General features: G+C 44.9%; 5 protein-coding genes across 7 annotated transcripts in view; 3 read left to right on the top strand and 2 right to left on the bottom strand.

Moving 5' to 3' along the window:
• LOC115766400 (inhibitory POU protein) overlaps positions 1 to 2,247 on the top strand; it is a 33,890-nt gene extending 31,643 nt beyond the window's left edge. Inside the window, exons 4-8 of one of the 2 annotated variants that reach the window (XM_030710318.1) lie at positions 67 to 244; positions 306 to 446; positions 1,400 to 1,631; positions 1,931 to 2,088; positions 2,146 to 2,247. In XM_030710318.1, the coding sequence (XP_030566178.1) occupies positions 67 to 244; positions 306 to 446; positions 1,400 to 1,631; positions 1,931 to 2,088; positions 2,146 to 2,207 (771 nt within the window). In that variant the 3' untranslated portion in view covers positions 2,208 to 2,247. Of the gene's footprint in view, positions 1 to 66; positions 245 to 305; positions 447 to 1,399; positions 1,632 to 1,924; positions 2,089 to 2,145 lie in introns of both variants that reach the window. The other variant, XM_030710317.1, reaches the window with a different exon arrangement.
• A 3,721-nt stretch (positions 2,248 to 5,968) lies between these two features.
• On the bottom strand, positions 5,969 to 10,606 carry LOC115766439 (probable ATP-dependent RNA helicase DDX46). Its single transcript, XM_030710368.1, is given in 7 exon segments — positions 5,969 to 7,082; positions 7,084 to 7,163; positions 7,166 to 7,610; positions 7,675 to 8,675; positions 8,746 to 10,063; positions 10,118 to 10,381; positions 10,433 to 10,606. Coding segments are annotated over 7 exon segments (3,711 nt in total). The 5' UTR covers positions 10,450 to 10,606; the 3' UTR covers positions 5,969 to 6,496.
• A 986-nt stretch (positions 10,607 to 11,592) lies between these two features.
• Positions 11,593 to 13,726, top strand: LOC115766463 (p21-activated protein kinase-interacting protein 1-like). Its single transcript, XM_030710398.1, has 3 exons — positions 11,593 to 12,485; positions 12,547 to 12,623; positions 13,077 to 13,726. Exons 1-3 carry the CDS (start codon positions 11,727 to 11,729, stop codon positions 13,711 to 13,713), a joined length of 1,473 nt encoding a protein of 490 aa, XP_030566258.1. The 5' UTR covers positions 11,593 to 11,726; the 3' UTR covers positions 13,714 to 13,726.
• Positions 13,727 to 13,803: 77 nt separating this feature from the next.
• On the bottom strand, positions 13,804 to 14,471 carry LOC115766464. The gene is made up of 2 exons (XM_030710400.1): positions 14,225 to 14,471; positions 13,804 to 14,165 (listed from the first exon to the last, which is right to left on the bottom strand). The coding sequence occupies exons 1-2, from the start codon at positions 14,336 to 14,338 to the stop codon at positions 13,824 to 13,826; spliced, it is 456 nt and encodes a 151-aa protein (XP_030566260.1). The 5' UTR covers positions 14,339 to 14,471; the 3' UTR covers positions 13,804 to 13,823.
• A 636-nt stretch (positions 14,472 to 15,107) lies between these two features.
• Positions 15,108 to 16,333, top strand: LOC115766418 (cyclin-dependent kinase inhibitor 1C-like). Of its 2 annotated transcripts, none has more exons than XM_030710340.1 (2): positions 15,108 to 15,231; positions 15,316 to 16,333. In XM_030710340.1, the coding sequence occupies exon 2, from the start codon at positions 15,318 to 15,320 to the stop codon at positions 16,068 to 16,070; it is 753 nt and encodes a 250-aa protein (XP_030566200.1). In that variant the 5' UTR covers positions 15,108 to 15,231; positions 15,316 to 15,317; the 3' UTR covers positions 16,071 to 16,333. The 2 variants fall into 2 exon arrangements, with proteins under 2 accessions (XP_030566200.1, XP_030566199.1); XM_030710339.1 differs by having other exon boundaries at positions 15,297 to 16,333.
• Positions 16,334 to 16,871: the final 538 nt, after the last annotated feature.

Below are 16,871 nucleotides of genomic sequence, written 5' to 3'. Positions count from 1 at the left end.
TTTGGCATATTTCTCGGTATCCTCATGCACTACGTATTCTTCTTTTGGTTCTTGGCCCATCTGCAGATGCACCATTCAATGGATCAATTGGACATGCTGGATCCGACGGGCTCGATGACAACGTTAGCCCCCATATCGGAGTCGCCCCTAACGCCAACACATCAGCACCTGCACGGTTCCTATCACAGTATGAATCACATGATGAGCCACCACCATCCGGGCACGTTAAGTGGCCACACGGCGGGTAAATATTAACGCAAACCAAACAATGCCCAAACTGATGGCCACCTTCTCTATGGACACAGGGCACCATGGACACTCAGCGGTACATCATCCTGTCATAACGGCGGCTGTGGCAGCCGCTGGCCTGCATCCCGACACAGACACCGATCCGCGCGAGCTCGAAGCGTTCGCGGAGCGCTTCAAGCAGCGTCGCATTAAGCTGGGTAAGTTCTCGATACCGTAGAGTCTAACCCACAGAGAACTCTTCACTGCTTTTTTACTCTGCTGCATATCTCTTCAATTTCGTCTCGTTTTCGGCAAGCATAGCATACTTTTCAGAGCTCCAAACAGATCCAGTTCTCGAAGTACAGCTACTATAGTTCTCAAAGAACTGGAATTGGAATGAAAACCTGATTTAGACAGACGAAAAGCTTGTTCCAAAAATAGCTTAACTATTTCCCTGAAAGCCTCTTATTATACAAAATTGCAGTTGGGTTTAAAAGCCAGACTTAAGGAAAGAAGAACTCCTGGAAGTAGCGGAGATATCCAATATTTTCTTTAACCTTAGTCTTAACTAGAACTGGAGCTGGTTCCATGTTCAATTAGAGTTCATTCATGAAAGAACTACAACTAGAAATAGAAAATCGAAATATAACTCGGAATAAATTAAGCTACCTCATAATAAATTGAATTGAACCTAATAGTTAGAGAACCTAATAATTAGAGTGGAATTGAGCTTTTCAAAATTTGTTTCACAACACTATACTTTCTTGCGGTGGAAATAGTGCTTTAAAGTGTTTGTCAAAGACATGCTTGGAACTTGAACTTAAACTTCTACACAATTAGGCTCTTTAAAAATCGTTTGACAACACTATAATTACTTTCTTTCGCTCTTGTAAACAGTGCTGTAAAGTGTTTGCCAATTACAAGCTTAGCCATTTGATTAAGCTCTTCAATTAAGCTCTTCAAAATTTGTTTTACAACACTCTAATTACTTTCTTTCGCTCTTGTAAACAGTGCGGTAATGTTTTAGCCAAAGATATGCGAAGCTTCTCTTCAAGATTTTGATTTTCAACGACACTTTGCACTTGAAACTCATAAATATTTGATTATGAACGTTTCTAGCGGTAAACAGTGTTGTAAAGTGTTTATTGTGCATCTGTTTCTTTGCGCGCAGGTGTCACACAAGCGGACGTGGGCAAAGCGTTGGCCAATCTCAAGTTACCTGGCGTCGGTGCGCTGTCGCAGAGCACAATCTGCAGATTCGAAAGCCTGACGCTGTCCCACAACAACATGATCGCGCTGAAGCCCATACTGCAGGCGTGGCTGGAGGAGGCCGAGGCGCAGGCGAAAAACAAGCGACGGGATCCAGATGCGCCCAGTGTGCTGCCGGCGGGCGAAAAGAAAAGGTAGAAAGTGTTTTGATTACAAAACGGTAATAATACCCAGAAAGCAGTGCCAACACCCGGCCCCAGCCCCACCCCCAACCACCAACCCACAGCACCACTCCCCACCCGACCGCTCACCCACCTAAACCCTAAATTGGCAGCATGTTTAATTTGGCAAACGAGCAAAAACCCAAAAGCAATTAGTAAATCCAGCGAAATTGTCCAACAATAAGAAGAACTCAGTAGCTTACAGTATTTGAATCGAATGTTAGGGCCCCATTTCTAAAGTAATCTATATCGAGTCTTTTTTCAAGAAAAAGGACTTCCATTGCGGCACCTGAAAAGCGTTCCCTGGAAGCCTATTTCGCCGTCCAGCCGAGGCCGTCCGGTGAGAAAATCGCTGCCATTGCCGAAAAGCTGGACTTGAAGAAAAACGTGGTGCGCGTCTGGTTCTGCAATCAACGCCAAAAACAAAAACGTATGAAATTTGCCGCTCAACAACACTGACAATCAAATAATACAGCCACACAATTAGGTATAGTTAGTAGTGTAACACCATCAATGACGGGACACGGCTCCGCGGGATTCGGATACTGATAGTCATTTATGACGGCAGCAGCAGCAGCAGCAACAGCAACAGCGGCAGCGGCAGCAGCAGCGACGTCGGCAGCGGCAGCAGCAGCAACAGCAACAGAAACACCAGCAACAGCAGCAGCAGCAGCAGCAGCAGCAGCAGCAGCAGCAGCGGCATTTTGCTATTCTTCTTCTTCTTCTTCTTCTCTACCCATAACGGGCGACTATTATCTTTAGTAATTCGGATTCGGATGCCGATTCGGATTAGGATTAGGATTCGATTCAATTGGATGACGTTTGGCCGGCAAAACTACAGCAACAACAACAACCTTTACAACACTTTTCATTTTACAGTCTGGCAACACCACACACTACACCACACACACACACACACACACACGCACACACAGGCAGGTTAATGCGTTAAAGAGAGAGAGAGAGAGAGAGAGAGAAGGAAATTTTAACGTAAAATGTAAACATGCAAAAAAAAGAACCACAAAAGAATTTTTTAGGAACGAATAATGAAACAATGGACCAACATATCAAATGCAATAATTTATTGAATTGTATAGGAGAAAAAGGTGGGTAAAAAACAAACACAAAAACAAAAACAAAAAACAAAAGCAATATAAAAACAAGATGGAACGCATTAGTTCGGCAAGCCGAAGCTTAAATACCCTTGTAGAAACTTTTCTAATAGCTTTGCAGATATGTGAACAGAATTGTGAATCGTTTCTCGACCGATTCCTGCTCGAGAGGAATATGGTAGGGTGTTGCAACTCCTGAATGCCAAACCTGTGCAAACATACCCTTCTGGGATATAGTCGTCCGATCTGAGGCTCTATGTAAAGATACATATATAATTGTGATTCTAGTCAAGCACTCTATAGCGTCGCGTCGAACATGCCGCCCTCTTTGCTCTACAAGGGTATAGAAAGACGCCAAATGCTGGACACCAGTTGCAGCTCGATCTGTTTTGGCTAGACTTACGATAAATCCATTTCGACTATTTGCTGGTTGTTGGGCTCACCCGGTCGAGAGCATACCCTGTTCAGCCAATCGAAACGTGCTCTGCCGCCGTTTTTCGGCCAATTTTTTTTGTTTTGTTGCTTTAGCGGTTTTTAGCCGTTTTTCTATTCACTTTGCAGCGTTGTTGTTTATCTCTGAACTGAAAACTTAACTTAATGCCAATCTGTCCTTTGATGTGCCCTACTAATCAATTCATTTTGAAATCTATTTATTTTTCAGATTTAAAAATTAACCCAAAAAATTAAAAAAAAAAAAAAAAAAAAACAAAATAAATGCCAAAAAAAAAAAACACATAATTAAATACAATTTACACAGGGCAACAAGAACAAAAACCCCATGTAGATGCAAGCAGTTACTACACACACACACACACACATACACACACACACACACACACACACACACGCACACACACACACACAGACACACACACACACACACACACACACACACACACACACACACACACACACACACACACACACACACACACACACACACACACACACACACACACACACACACACACACACACACACACATACACACACACACACACACACACACACACACACACACGCACACACACACACAGACACACACACACACACACACACACACACACACACACACACACACACACACACACACACACACGCACACACACACACACACACACACACACACACACACACACACCCACACACACACACACACGCACACACACACACACACACATAAAGCAACCAAAAAAACTTCACGAAATTGCTTCAAGTGATCCGATAATAAGAATTGCGCTCTATAAAAAAAAAAAAAATAAATAAATAAACAACGACTAAGCTAAAACTGGATAAACTACAACTAAACCAAGACACACACACACACACACACACACAGAGTTATATTAGCCTATGTATATGTATATATATTATAGAGTTTTTGATTCGATTGTAAATAGCGCTAACGAACTAACCTAACTTTCTTATAGAGATATGGTTTCTGTTAGCTTCAAGAGACAAAACCAACTAAAGTAGTTGCAATAGTTAGAATTTAAATCCACACACGCACACACACACACACACACGCGCATAGACACGCCCCGTAACCAAACCGGATCCAATCCCAGCGGAACCTAACCTAGCAGCAAAATTTCTTGATGCTTCCTTCAGTGCGTTATAGTATTTAGTTAAACATTTTTTTAATCAGTTTTTGTTTTTTTATTATTCAATTAGGCACATATTTAACCTTAGCACACACACCAAACACACAGCAAGGTTTTTTTTCTTAAACTTAAGTAAACAAATGCAAAACCAAAAAAAAAAAATGTTAGCAACAACTGAAAATATTGCAACGAATTTAAACAGTTGCCAAACTAAACTAACGAAAATACAAAAACTACCAAAAAAATAATAAAAAAAAAAAAGAAAACATATATATATATATATATATATATATAAAGAACATTGATTAATAACTAAAACTAACTATAGTAATACATAAATTATAAAGAATTTTAACAAATATTATACATATAAATTTTTTTGTTTTTTTTTTTTTTTTTTGTATTTTAATTTAGCACATTTAATAGTGTTAACTAGACTTGTACATATGCAAATTGAGAATAATATATAGTAAATACTATATATATACTATATATATATACTATATATACCATAGTATATAGCGAGCGTGTGAATGATTTTCGAATGTGTTGCGGCCATATTAAAGAAATCGTTAGCAGCGAGCTCAAGAAGATTCAATAATAATTTTAACATATGAAAATAGTTTTGTATCGAAAATAACAACAACAACAACAAGAAAAAACACAAAAAAACCAAAAAAAACCAAAAAAAAAAAATCGTCAACATTGCCGACAAACTAGTGCATAAACAAACAATTTTTTTCAAGCGCATAATAATTGTAATAATTATAATTATAATTATAATTATAAACATCAAACATATATGAAACGGAAATGTAATAATATGATAATTGATAATTGACACAAATGAAAAGCTCATAACTACATTTAAATTTAATTTTAGTAGTTTCTAGACACAAAATATTGTAGCATGAAAATCAATTGATAAGCGAGCTGGCGGGCGATAAGTTAATAAAATGCAGCTAAATAAGCTAAAACTCAAATATACAACAACAACAACAACAAAAATTAATAAAACATATTTTAATTTTGTACAGCATACGTGAAAGATCTTTGAGTAATAAAAATGAATCAGTTTCAATGCCGTATACCATAAATCTTTAAGATCTCGCCTATCGATATATCGATAATTGCCATCGATAAGTCAAGAAAGTGCGCGAACTAGTTCGAGCCGATAAGGTTTTTTTTTTTGGCATGGTAACACTTTTTGAAGCTTTCAATTTTATTTTGAACATACAATATATTGCGGTTAAAGTTTTCCATGGCAGTTACATGTTCAAACGCATCGCAATTTTTAACGTTTTAATAGTTTTCTGTTTGTGTGTTTAACGATCGATTTAATTACAATTGCTATCATTAAAAGCATTATTTCGAACCAGCTGCAAGAGCTATGACCTACCCCATATTGTGTGCCATATCATTTGACACCATGCTACATGATTCAAGTAGAATTCATGAATATATGTATATAAACTTTAAATAGACATTACTTCAGATTATGTGTGTATATATATATATATATGCTATATGCTTCATTTGTATATCACTTATACATTTACCCTTTATGCTTGGGCATAAATATTTATTTATTGCTTCAAAAAACTCTCGTGAAAAATGTTGATCTTAAAATGAAAAACATAGGAAAACAAATTGAGTGTGGTGTGTCTACGTTGGGTATTCAGTATCTTTTATAGTGCACAAATTCGAAATGCGCAATTTAAATGTTTTGAATTGTTTTTGACATGGGAAACTTACGGATTTATGTCTAGGGTTAATATAACAAACAGTTTGCACCTAAACTACAAAGTGCTTCTATATGAATTCCTATGAATTGCGTCCAAGACAACGGTAGAATACGGTCTCACATAGAACTAGATTGTTTTGGTATTTATTGGCGCCAAGTTAAAAAAGGGTTTTATGATAGATTAGACGTTATTTTTGTTTTGTTTTGTGATTAACTTAGGCGTTTATAAACCGCAATTCATTGAGTGTTTTTCTTTTCTTTTTTTTTTGTGGCCAAGAGAATAGATGGTCTATATAAAGTGTATATATGATTCTTGGCAGTTGGCGACATGGTGGTATTTAGTAATTCAATTGAGTCCCCGGGCATTTACAACGAACTCTAGACGACCTTGTAGCGACCCTTGTTGAACACATGATGGGCCGAGCTGAGCTTCAGCAGCTCCTCCTTGATGAGGCGCGTTATTTCGCGCTTGGCCTTCTGCACGGCCAGTTCGCTGCAGCTCTCGATGGCCAAATAGAGCTTGCGTTCACCCTCGGGCGGATTCTTGCCCTGAGGCACATAGGTTCCACGCACTGTTAGACCGGCCTCCGAGTATTCGGAGATTTGGGCCAGAGCCTCCTTGGAGGTAACCTTCCAGCGTGCCTGTTGCGGAAAATCATTAATCTCCAGCTCCTCTTCGTATTTGGTAAACGAATTGCTGTTGCTGCCCATCAGCGCTGCCAGCCCCTCCTCATCCTCCTTGGGCTGATAATTAAGCTTGTTGTTCAGCTTGGCGGCCAGCTGCTCGACCACGGTACGTGCCGTCAGCATGGGCTGTGCGGTACCAACGCCCGTCTGGCCCTTCAATATCGACTCGGCGGCCGCCTGTGTGGCCTTTGTGTCCAGATTGCGGCTGCTGCTTATCTTGGACGCCAAACGTTTGGCCAGCTCCAGCTTGTCGGAGCCCATGGCCACGGCAGTGGCCAGCTGCTGTTGCTGCTGTTGTTGCTGCTGCTGCTGCTGCTGCTGTTGTTGTTGCTGCTGCTGCTGCTGGGCAACAGTCAAGGGCGATGTGATAACTGCGCTGAGGGCATTCACAACGGCATTGGCCGCGGCCAGAGCTGTGCCGGCCAGCGAGGTATCCTTGACGGTACGTTTGGCGGCAAAGATTTGCTCGATCTGCTGATCGATATCCTGTTCGATGTCCTCCTCATCATCGGAATCGGCCAGGCCGAGCGCAGCCTTTTGCAACTTTTTGCTCTCCTTGACCGCATTGAATTCCTGCTCATCGAATTTGAAGCCTTTGCCACTGAAGCCGCCGCCAGTGTGCACCGTCTTGCCCTCCGCCTCCTGCGCCGCCTTATAGTCGTTCCACAGGGTCTGCAGATCGGGCGGCACAGGTGTCCCAGATAGATCCAAGGCTCGTATCACATCGCCCGCATACCGGGACTGCTCCGGCGTGATGAATGTATAGGCGCTGCCCTTATTGCCAGCGCGGCCAGTGCGTCCGCATCTGAGAGGATGGATGAGATGCGATAAGTGATCTTCTGATTATCGCTACATGTCGCTACACTTACCTGTGCACATAATCCTCGTAATGATTGGGCACATCATAGTTGACCACCAGGATGAGATCCTTGACATCGAGGCCGCGCGCCGCCACCGAGGTGGCTATCAGCAAACGCACCTTGCCGGACTTGAAGTCAATAATGGTCGAGTCGCGATCAAACTGATCGATGCCGCCGTGCAGGCTCATGCACGGATAGGATGCCTTCATTAGATCGCGCAACAGAATGTCCGCATTCTCCTGCTTATCGACAAAGACAATAATGCTGCCCGTCTCCTGATAGACACCGAGCAGCTCGAGCAGTTTAAAGAACTTCGCCTCATCGCTCAGTATGACTACATTCTGTTCGACATCCTTGCAGACAACAGATCGTCCGCCGACGATCACCTCGACAGGCTTCTTAAGTATGCGACGGGCCAATGCCTCCATTTGGCGTGGAAATGTGGCGCTAAACATGACTGTCTGTCGATCTGGACGGACATTATCAATAATGCGCATCACCTGCGGCTCGAAGCCCATGTCGAACATGCGATCCGCCTCGTCCAGAACAACATAGGTGACGCGACGCAAATTGGTGACACGTCCAGAATTTGCTGCCAGCATATCGATCATGCGGCCGGGCGTACAGACAATTATCTCGGCGCCACGTTTCAGTTCGGCAATCTGTTCAGAGATGCCGGTGCCGCCATAAACGCAAACCGGCCGCAATCCCAGCGAGCGACTAAATTTGCGTATATCCTTGCCAATCTGCATGCAGAGTTCGCGAGTGGGCGCCATTATGATGGCAATGGCACCATCGCCATCCTCCAGCGACGGCTGGTCCAGAATGTGCCTAAACATTGGTAAAATGAATGCCAACGTCTTGCCACTGCCAGTTTTAGCAATACCTATCAGATCACGCCCAGACATTATCGCCGGTATCGCCTGGCACTGTATGGGCGTTGGCTTCTCGAAGCCCAACTTGCGCAGCACGTCCATCTCTTTCTTGCTAACGCCGCACTGTGCCCACGTCTGCAAGGAGTCCAAAAGTGTTTAACGTGTTTAGCAAAAGATTCAATTGATTCACTTGCATAGCACTTACCTTGATCGGCTTGGGACAGCCCTTGCCCTTGACCTGCACGCCCTCGAGCTCGCTGCGATACTTGTCCACCTCGGAGTTGGTCATGCGCGCCAGTTCGGGCACCTCGACGTAGAAGTTCTTACGGAATGGGGCATAGCTGACAGAGGAATGATCGATCTTGGCCAGCTCTTTGCGATGCTTCATGGCCAGATTGACGGCCGTGTCGCGTATATCCTCTAGCTCATCCTCGCTAGAGTACTCCAGGCTGTCCATGTTCTGTTCAATAAGTTCGCCCTTCTTTACCGTGTTCGTCTTCTTTTTGGCCACGCCCGTCAGTATAACCACGCCCTGCGCCTTGGCAGGACTAACGAAATGATTGACACGGCGCATCTCCCTGTTGACCTCCTGCATGTACGCATCCAGTGGATCGACATCGTCCTCGGGCTCCTCAACTGCTGCAGCTGCTGCCGCCGGCTCGGTCACCATCGGCGTCTCCTCCTTGGGCGGATCGACTGCTGGCTTTACTTCAGCTGGCTGTTCAACCTTGGATGCCTCCACTTTTGGCTGTACGACCTCGACTGCCGTCGGCTCCGGTTTGGCTGCTGCTGTCGCAGTTGTTGTCGCAGTTGTTGTTGCAGTTGCTGTTGTTGTGGTTGCTGCTGCAGTTGTTGTTGCTGTTGCTGCTACAACGGGCGATGTCAGTACCATGCCCAGAACCTTGCTAAAGGTGGGCCGCTTCAACGGCGCAAAATTGGACTCGACCAGATCGTCGTCGAAACGCTTGCGTATGCTATGGAATTTGGATGGCGGCGAATCGGGCTCCTTTTTGCCGACATCAGTGTCTATGGTTGGCGCCGGATTGCTGTCATCCTCCTCGGACTCATCCTCGAGGCTCCATTTCTTAGCCGATTTGGTCACTGTTGGCGCCAACGGCGCCTTGACATCTCGCTTGCCGGCCTCCTGCTCTCGCTGTTTGCGCTCGGCACGCCAGCGCTCAATGCGTTCGCGTCGCTTGATCATCTCCTGTTCGAGTCGGCGCTGTTGCTCCTCTTTGTCAATTTCCTCCTCCTCCTCATTGTCCGTAGAGCTACTGGAGGAGCCAACGGGTATAACTAAAGGCGCAGCTGGCACAGCGGCCCGACGCATATCCAGTTCGCGCAGGCGCTCACGCTCACGCTCCTTATCCCGTTCCCGTTCACGATCTCGCTCCCTTTCGCGCTCCTTATCCCGTTCTCGCTGCCGCTCCCTTTCTCTGTCCCTTTCGCGCTCCCGCTCGCGTTCACGTTCCCGCTCACGTTCGCGATCCTTGTCCTTGTCACGCTCACGCTCCAGCTGTCGTCTGCAAAAGATAGCATTATGAGACTCTGATTTGCTCAACTCTATTATCGCTTACTTGTCCTTTTCGTAATCCTTCGACCTAGAACGCTTGCGTCGCTTCTCATCGCGACGCGGGCCCAGGCCCCGATCATTATCCTTGGCCGGTTCTTTGACCCGCTTGCGCTCCTCGCGGCCGCTGCGCGAACTGCCGCTCAGAGTGCCTCCGTTGCGTGAAGATTTGCCATTGTCGTAGTCGCCGCGCCCGCTGCGACTCTCATAGTGCTTGTCACGCTCCCGCTCTCTATCCCTGTCACGCTCCCGCTCTCGGTCGCGGTCACGCCTGTTAACATTGAAATTAATACGCATTTTGCCCAGCGCTTTGATCACTTACCCAGAGTTTTTGGACATGGCCAACGACGCGCTTATTTGTTACTGTTGCGCCGTGCGAAACGCCGGCGGCTCGCCTAATATAAATAAAAGCCTTTAGCTTAACCTAAACTATATCTCTGTATAAGGCAAAATTGTGCAATTGCTTTCAATTAATGCTTTTTGTTTGACTGTGTCGATTTGTTTTCGTTTTCTTAGTAAAAAAAAAATAAGTTATGCCTTAAATTTGGCATATAAAATTGTAATCGTTTGCCCAGCAGGGCTGTAGTAGCGGGCCAGGGCTGCAATTCTTCTTTTTTTATAAATAGCGCCTGCAGCGCTGCCATACTTTTCGAATCAATGCACAACATGCTATTTTCATTGGAATGCAGTATTACGTATGCTTCTTAATACTAAAAAATTGTAATTTGAGTACGCGTGGAGTTTTACTTGTATAACAATATTTTGTCCAGCAAGTCAACACAATGGGGCTATGGCGGTAAGATTTTAGCAATAGCGCCGCAGCGTTGCCACTTTACATTGTACAAAGCAAAGCAAGACCGGCTTTTTTTTGCATCTATAATCATTTCACAGAGATCTGAATATTACGCTAATAGAAGATCAGATCTCTTTCTACTCCAGTCGCTATAACGAAAGACTGATAAACCACCAAAACAGATCTGCACAAGCCCTTGTCGGATCTATTCCTATAAATAGACTGAAGAAAAGACACTTCGGTCTTTTACAAAACAATTAAAAACAATTCTTAAGAAGACAGCTTAGCCTTAACCTTATGTAGAGCAGGAGAAAATAAACTAAGAAACAAACATTGTTAAATGCAAATTTTGAAGCATGTACATGTTTAAAAACTCATATTATCTGTTAATATAATAAAGATTTTCATAATAAAAAAAAAAAAAAAAAAAAAATCTATAATCATGCACGCAACTTTGAATTTTTTGAATTCGTTATATTCCTTATGCCTATTGATATGTGCAAATATGCAAAATGAATTTGAATTGTTTTAATTTGAATTTAAACGTGCAGTCAACGCAAACATGTTATTATTCATTTGTAAATCGATAGACGAATTGTTACAGGGCTGCATACAACACTGTTTTTTTTTTTTTTCGATAAATTGCGCAAGCTATCGATACCCAGCTATCAAATATTGTTTTGCCTAGAGTCGCACGTGTAGGCGCCAGCCAAATTCAGGTAGAAGTCCGTCACGCTGGAAACAACAGTTATTTAGATATATTCTGAAAGAAAAAATATAATATAAAGCTGGTTTTTTATATATTTAATTCACACAAACATCAATGACAATGCTGCCGCAATTTGAGATTATTGTTGGCACCTACGACGAATATCTATTGGGCTATCAAATGGCCTGGCGTCGCAACAAAAAAGGATCGGACAAGATCCAATTGAAGGCGACCTTTGCCGACAGATCACACGACGGCTCAGTGAAGTGTCTGGCCGTGCACGGACACCTGGTGGCCACCGGGGGGCTTGACGATCGCATCTTTGTATATGATATGCGCACACGGAAGCAGGCGAACGTTCTCAACATGCACACGAGCACGATTAATACGCTGGTCTTCACATCGGATGCGTCGCACTTGATGTCGGGCAGCAAGGATGGGCGTTTGATAGCCACACGCTTGGCTAACTGGTCACCTGAAGCTGAGTGGACCAAGCCCCATAATGGCAAAGCCGTCACACACGTCGCTTGCCATCCGAGCAGCCGTCTATGCCTGTCCCTGGGCGCCGATCTGGTGCTGAATACGTGGAACTTGATCAAGGGACGCATCGCGTACAGAACAAACCTGAAAAGCAAACGTTCCTTGGGCAGCTCACCCGATTGTCTGGCCTGGTCGGCACAAGGCAATTACTTTTCCATGGCCGGGCCGGCTACCTTCGAGATTTGGAACATTGGAACAGCCAGCGTAATGCGTCAAATCAAGATGCCATCGAAGCCCATCTGTGCGACCTGGCTGGATGATAAAAACTGCGTGGCGGGCCTCGAAAATGGCACCATTGCTTGGATCTCGCTGGATTTCGATGAAACGGCTGCCGTAAATATAGATTTTATAGATTTTTCGCCGGCTTCAATTAATTTTTCCATTTCGCTTACAGCCCAACATATTGCCCGGCCACAGCAATCGCGTCAAGGCCATATCCTTCATGCACAACACGGTGGTTAGCATCTCCAGGTGAGTGTTGCGGGTTTGACTAACTGACCGACTGATGAACAGCGACGAGGAGCGGTATTTGTCCGAGGAGGAGGAGGATTCGTTTATTACCTTATAGAGGACATTATTATATACCAAAATGTCTGATGCACAGAAGGAGGCATCTCTGCCGAGTCTATGTGGCCATGTTCTGGACTCTCTCCGTCTGTGCCTGTCTTGTTGATGTACTTGGCTCAGATCGCACCAATGAATTCTTGTATAGAAACCTTTTTTTGTTATTCAAGATATCAAGAGTTTGGACTTGGTTCTATATCATATAGCCTTATTCCGCGCGTCCCTCCACTTCCTGCGTGCAAAATAGAGTTTCAAGTTAGTTTAATTCTTCCTTCCGTACCCATTTACGTGTTTCCTCGACTTTATGTAATCCAACTAAAGCTGGTGATGTGCCTTAAAGAGATAATTGAACATTTGCAGCGTCGGCGAGATCAAGGTCTGGAGCTGCGATCTGCCCGGCAAGCAACTATCGCTAATCACATCCGCAAGCATAGACTGCCGTCCCACCTGTATGTCCCTGCTGGATACAACGCAGTTTAGCCGGCAGCAAGAGGACACTCGCGACCGCACTGATAAACAGAAGACAGCCAGGATGGCCGCTCGCATCGAGGCACTGGAGTCACTGAGGAATCGCAGCTACGTCTCAATTGAATACGATGAGGATGCCGGCGAAACCGATCCGGTGTTCGGTCGCGATGCAGACGGCGACAGCGACAGAAATGAGAGTGACGGCAACAGCCATCAATCGGAGTACGACAGCGACGACAGTCTGGGAGAATCGGACACAAGTGAGCCCAAGCCCAGGCCCAGGCCAAGGCCAAAGCAAAAGCAAGCAACAGCACCACGTGCTCCGCTGAAAGCTAAACGTTCGCAAAAGCGTGTGCCCGCCCAGGATAATAGCGAGCCCACCGAAGACTTCATTAGTCTTAACCCAAGCGAAGGCTCTGCGCCCCGTAGACTGGCCGGCCAGAAGGCGGCCACGCCCCGTTTACAGAAACGCAATGCGCCCATCGCCAAATTGATTCCGCAGCAGAAGCGTTCGAAGCATGCAAATTGAAAACTACATTGTGTACATATCTATTTAATCGGCTAGTTTAGTTTCGTACAATTTATTTAGTCTGTATTTCTGACACGCACGCCCAATAAATGTCGGCAAAATGGACAATTTTAAATGTTGTACCGGCTGCGCAGGTGGCGCTCGTCGGGTATGGCCCGTCGCGTATATTTGCCCAGAAATTGCCGGAATCGCCCATTGTCCAGCACGCACAGTGGTATGTTGGCAGAGCGCAAAGCTGCCCATAAGTCCAGCTGAAAGCGGCGCTCATTTTGGGACGCATCCTCTATGTCCGACGCGCCCACAACATCCACAAAGCTATCCGTTTCGGCATTTGTTGTTGTACAATGTTCCTGTTGTTGTTGTTGTTCGTGTTTTGGTGCTTGCAACTCGTTCTGCATGTGGCCAGAGCTGTGCAGATGCCGCACTAGCTGCACGCGCCGATTGGCAGTTACCTGTAAAAGCAGAATTATTATAACTAGCGGCTTTTTCGGTTTGTTTATTCAAGAGTTACCAATTTGTTGCACAAGGTGCAGTGCATGTAGCCATTGTGGGGCTCGAAGCACTCCTCGCCCAGCTCCGCCTGCCATTTGTACAGCAAATGTGTTTTAGCATTTGGCCTCCCCATGACCTTGAACTAAGCTGCTAGATACATATACATATGTATGTATGCATATGTATATGTATATGAAAAATGCAAGCGCGTGTCCATTTGCACGCATGCCTGCATATGCTTCGTTTTGTATGTGTGCGCGTGCCTTAAGTCACCTGCACATCTTTGAGCTACGGAGCGAGAAAATATGTACTATATGCACACATATAGTGTGCTACTTTACTTACATGCGTAGCATATGAAAATAGCATACAAAGCTCCGTTATTTTCGAACTGCGCAAGTGAGAACGCAACAGACGAAGCTGTGGTGTAAAGCCATGATTTCACCATGGACAAAAATACTCGAGAGAGTGACAGAGCGCGTGTGTTGTAAAGCTCGTGATTATTGTGTGTTGCGCTCTGTGTTGTGTTGCCAAGTGAGAGCAAACTAACGGTTTCTTGACAGAGGTGCTTGCTGCTCTGCTCAGCTGCATTTTAAGTTTCACGCAATTGAACTTGAGAGAGAGAAAGTTGCCGCAAGCCGCTGTGCACTGCACGCGTAAAAGGGATAGCAGATGTAGAGCCGCAAAGTAACGGCTCTTAGACAACTTTGTCTCTTCGTGCGCAATGGACTTAATGCATTTGCATTGTGGCTAACAAATGCTGCTCAGCGAATTTACAATTATCCTGCAGTGTGGCAACACTTTTCGATATACATAAGTAAATACATAATTGTTTTTCCAGCTTATAATTGAGGTTAGAAAACTGTCAAATCGCTTGTCAAACGAGATTTTCATTCGAGCCATTTTGCAAGTTGTTCTCGCAAAGTCCGTTAGCTGCTGAAAACAGAAAATTTCACTTTGTTAATGAAAAATTAAATCCTAATCGAAAATTCATCAAACAACTTGCAGAAAAGCCATACTTCAAAAGTTCGTAAAACACATTATTTTCCGACGTGGTCCTTTCGTTCTGTTTATTTTTAAGCACTTCTTAGTTTCTTTCACATCGCGCAGATATGGTTTGGCCATCTGGAAACTATCCATTGTCAGCAAATGGCAATCGTAAGCGTCTTGCCGATAACAATCAACCCGTTCTGATTGTAGATCGATCCTATAATCCACGTCGTCGCTCCGCTGGCGCTTTTGAGCCGGACCGCATGCATCGCCCATTGCCGACATTCGCCAATCTCTCTGAAGACGATAACGATGCTCCAGAGTCAGCACCATCACCGGCACCAGCTCCGGCCCCGGCACCAGCTCCCGCCCCGGCACCGGCTCCTGGACCGCCACCCGCACCGGCCGCTGCTCCCGCTGCTGCTCCGGCTCATGCTCCGGCTGCCACTCCGGTTTTCGCTTCGGTTTTTGGCACGCCTTTGGCTCTCGCTCCCAACGCAGCTTTGGATCCTTGTTCTGCCCCGGCTCCCAGCCTAGCCTCGGGACTCTCTCCAGACCCCGCTTTAGCTGCCGCATGCACTTTGGATCCCTCTTGCGCTTCGGCTCCCGCTGCTTCTGCCGCCTCGGCTCCACAGCGCAAGGGTCAAAATAAGCCAACAGGTCGCGCCATCACCGCCATCGATTACGGAGACGAGCCGTCACACAAGTGTCCCATTTGCCTGGAGAGCGTCTCGGGCCGCCAGCCGGCGACGACCTCGTGTGGGCACGTCTTCTGCTATCCCTGCATCCTGGCGGTGGTGCGCGTCAGCCGCAAGTGCCCCGTTTGCAGCTATACATTAGCGACTCGTCGCTCAATTAAGCGAATATACATCTGAGCCGTGTCCTCGAGCAATTGGAGAGTAAATGAAGAAAACCAAACAAAACATATTTCAACAGTTTCAACTATTTGGCGGCTGTTGCACTAAATAAATAACATGCTCTCCGGAGAGTCTAAACACGATTCGATTCTCAACCGAGTCCAAAGTTAACTCTCTGAAGTCCAAATTGACGAAAGGTGGCATCACTGTCGCACTGTAAACCTTTATAGGGCGACCTTCCCGAATCTACAATTATATATATATCGGTCGGATCGAAAAACTATATCATAAAGCTGATCATACAGAAAAAAAACTATTATTCATAAAAGTATCTTTGCCTAATTTGGCTTTTTTTTCAAAATGTTCTCATCTGATTACTAGATCATACAGCTCCATAGGAAGAATCTGTTGAATCTGGAAATATTTTCCATTTTCTAGTTTTTTTTCTGTTACCAAACTAAGCAAATCCTTCCATCTGCCAATCCACAAGCCGTGTGTCTACAAGTTTCCTACCCACACCTGAGTTTAGCCCTGATTAGTAAGGCAACGTCTCAGGGGTCATGTTGAACTTACTGTGGTGAATAGTCAAATGAACGAGCGAGACAGAGCGTGTGTGTGTGAGAGAGAGACGTCTGTCCAAACTGTTATAATATATGAAAAACCTCGCTTTGAACCATTTTTAAAAAACCGGTTCGGCCTAAAAGCGTATTGTGCAGCCTTGATTAAAACATTCAATCGATTTTTTTTATGCCAAAAAATTGCTTATCGATCGCTTATTTTATTACTTGGTACGTGGTTAATTAATGATTAGTGATAACA

Source organism: Drosophila novamexicana, unplaced genomic scaffold, assembly GCF_003285875.2.
Source record: "Drosophila novamexicana strain 15010-1031.04,08,12 unplaced genomic scaffold, DnovRS2.1 tig00001151-arrow-arrow-pilon, whole genome shotgun sequence".
Taxonomy (NCBI): Eukaryota; Metazoa; Arthropoda; class Insecta; order Diptera; family Drosophilidae; genus Drosophila; species Drosophila novamexicana.
This window is presented reverse-complemented; position numbering and strand designations above follow the sequence as displayed.

Coding starts and splice junctions, on each gene's coding strand:
- LOC115766463 (XM_030710398.1), top strand. CDS start 11,727: ATGACAATGCTGCCGCAATTTGAGATTATTGTTGGCACCTACGACGAA. Junction 12,486..12,546: donor ATTTCGATGAAACGGCTGCC/GTAAATATAGAT, acceptor TTTCGCTTACAG/CCCAACATATTGCCCGGCCA. Junction 12,624..13,076: donor ACGGTGGTTAGCATCTCCAG/GTGAGTGTTGCG, acceptor GAACATTTGCAG/CGTCGGCGAGATCAAGGTCT.
- LOC115766464 (XM_030710400.1), bottom strand. CDS start 14,338: ATGGGGAGGCCAAATGCTAAAACACATTTGCTGTACAAATGGCAGGCG. Junction 14,166..14,224: donor GCACCTTGTGCAACAAATTG/GTAACTCTTGAA, acceptor CTGCTTTTACAG/GTAACTGCCAATCGGCGCGT.
- LOC115766418 (XM_030710340.1), top strand. CDS start 15,318: ATGGTTTGGCCATCTGGAAACTATCCATTGTCAGCAAATGGCAATCGT.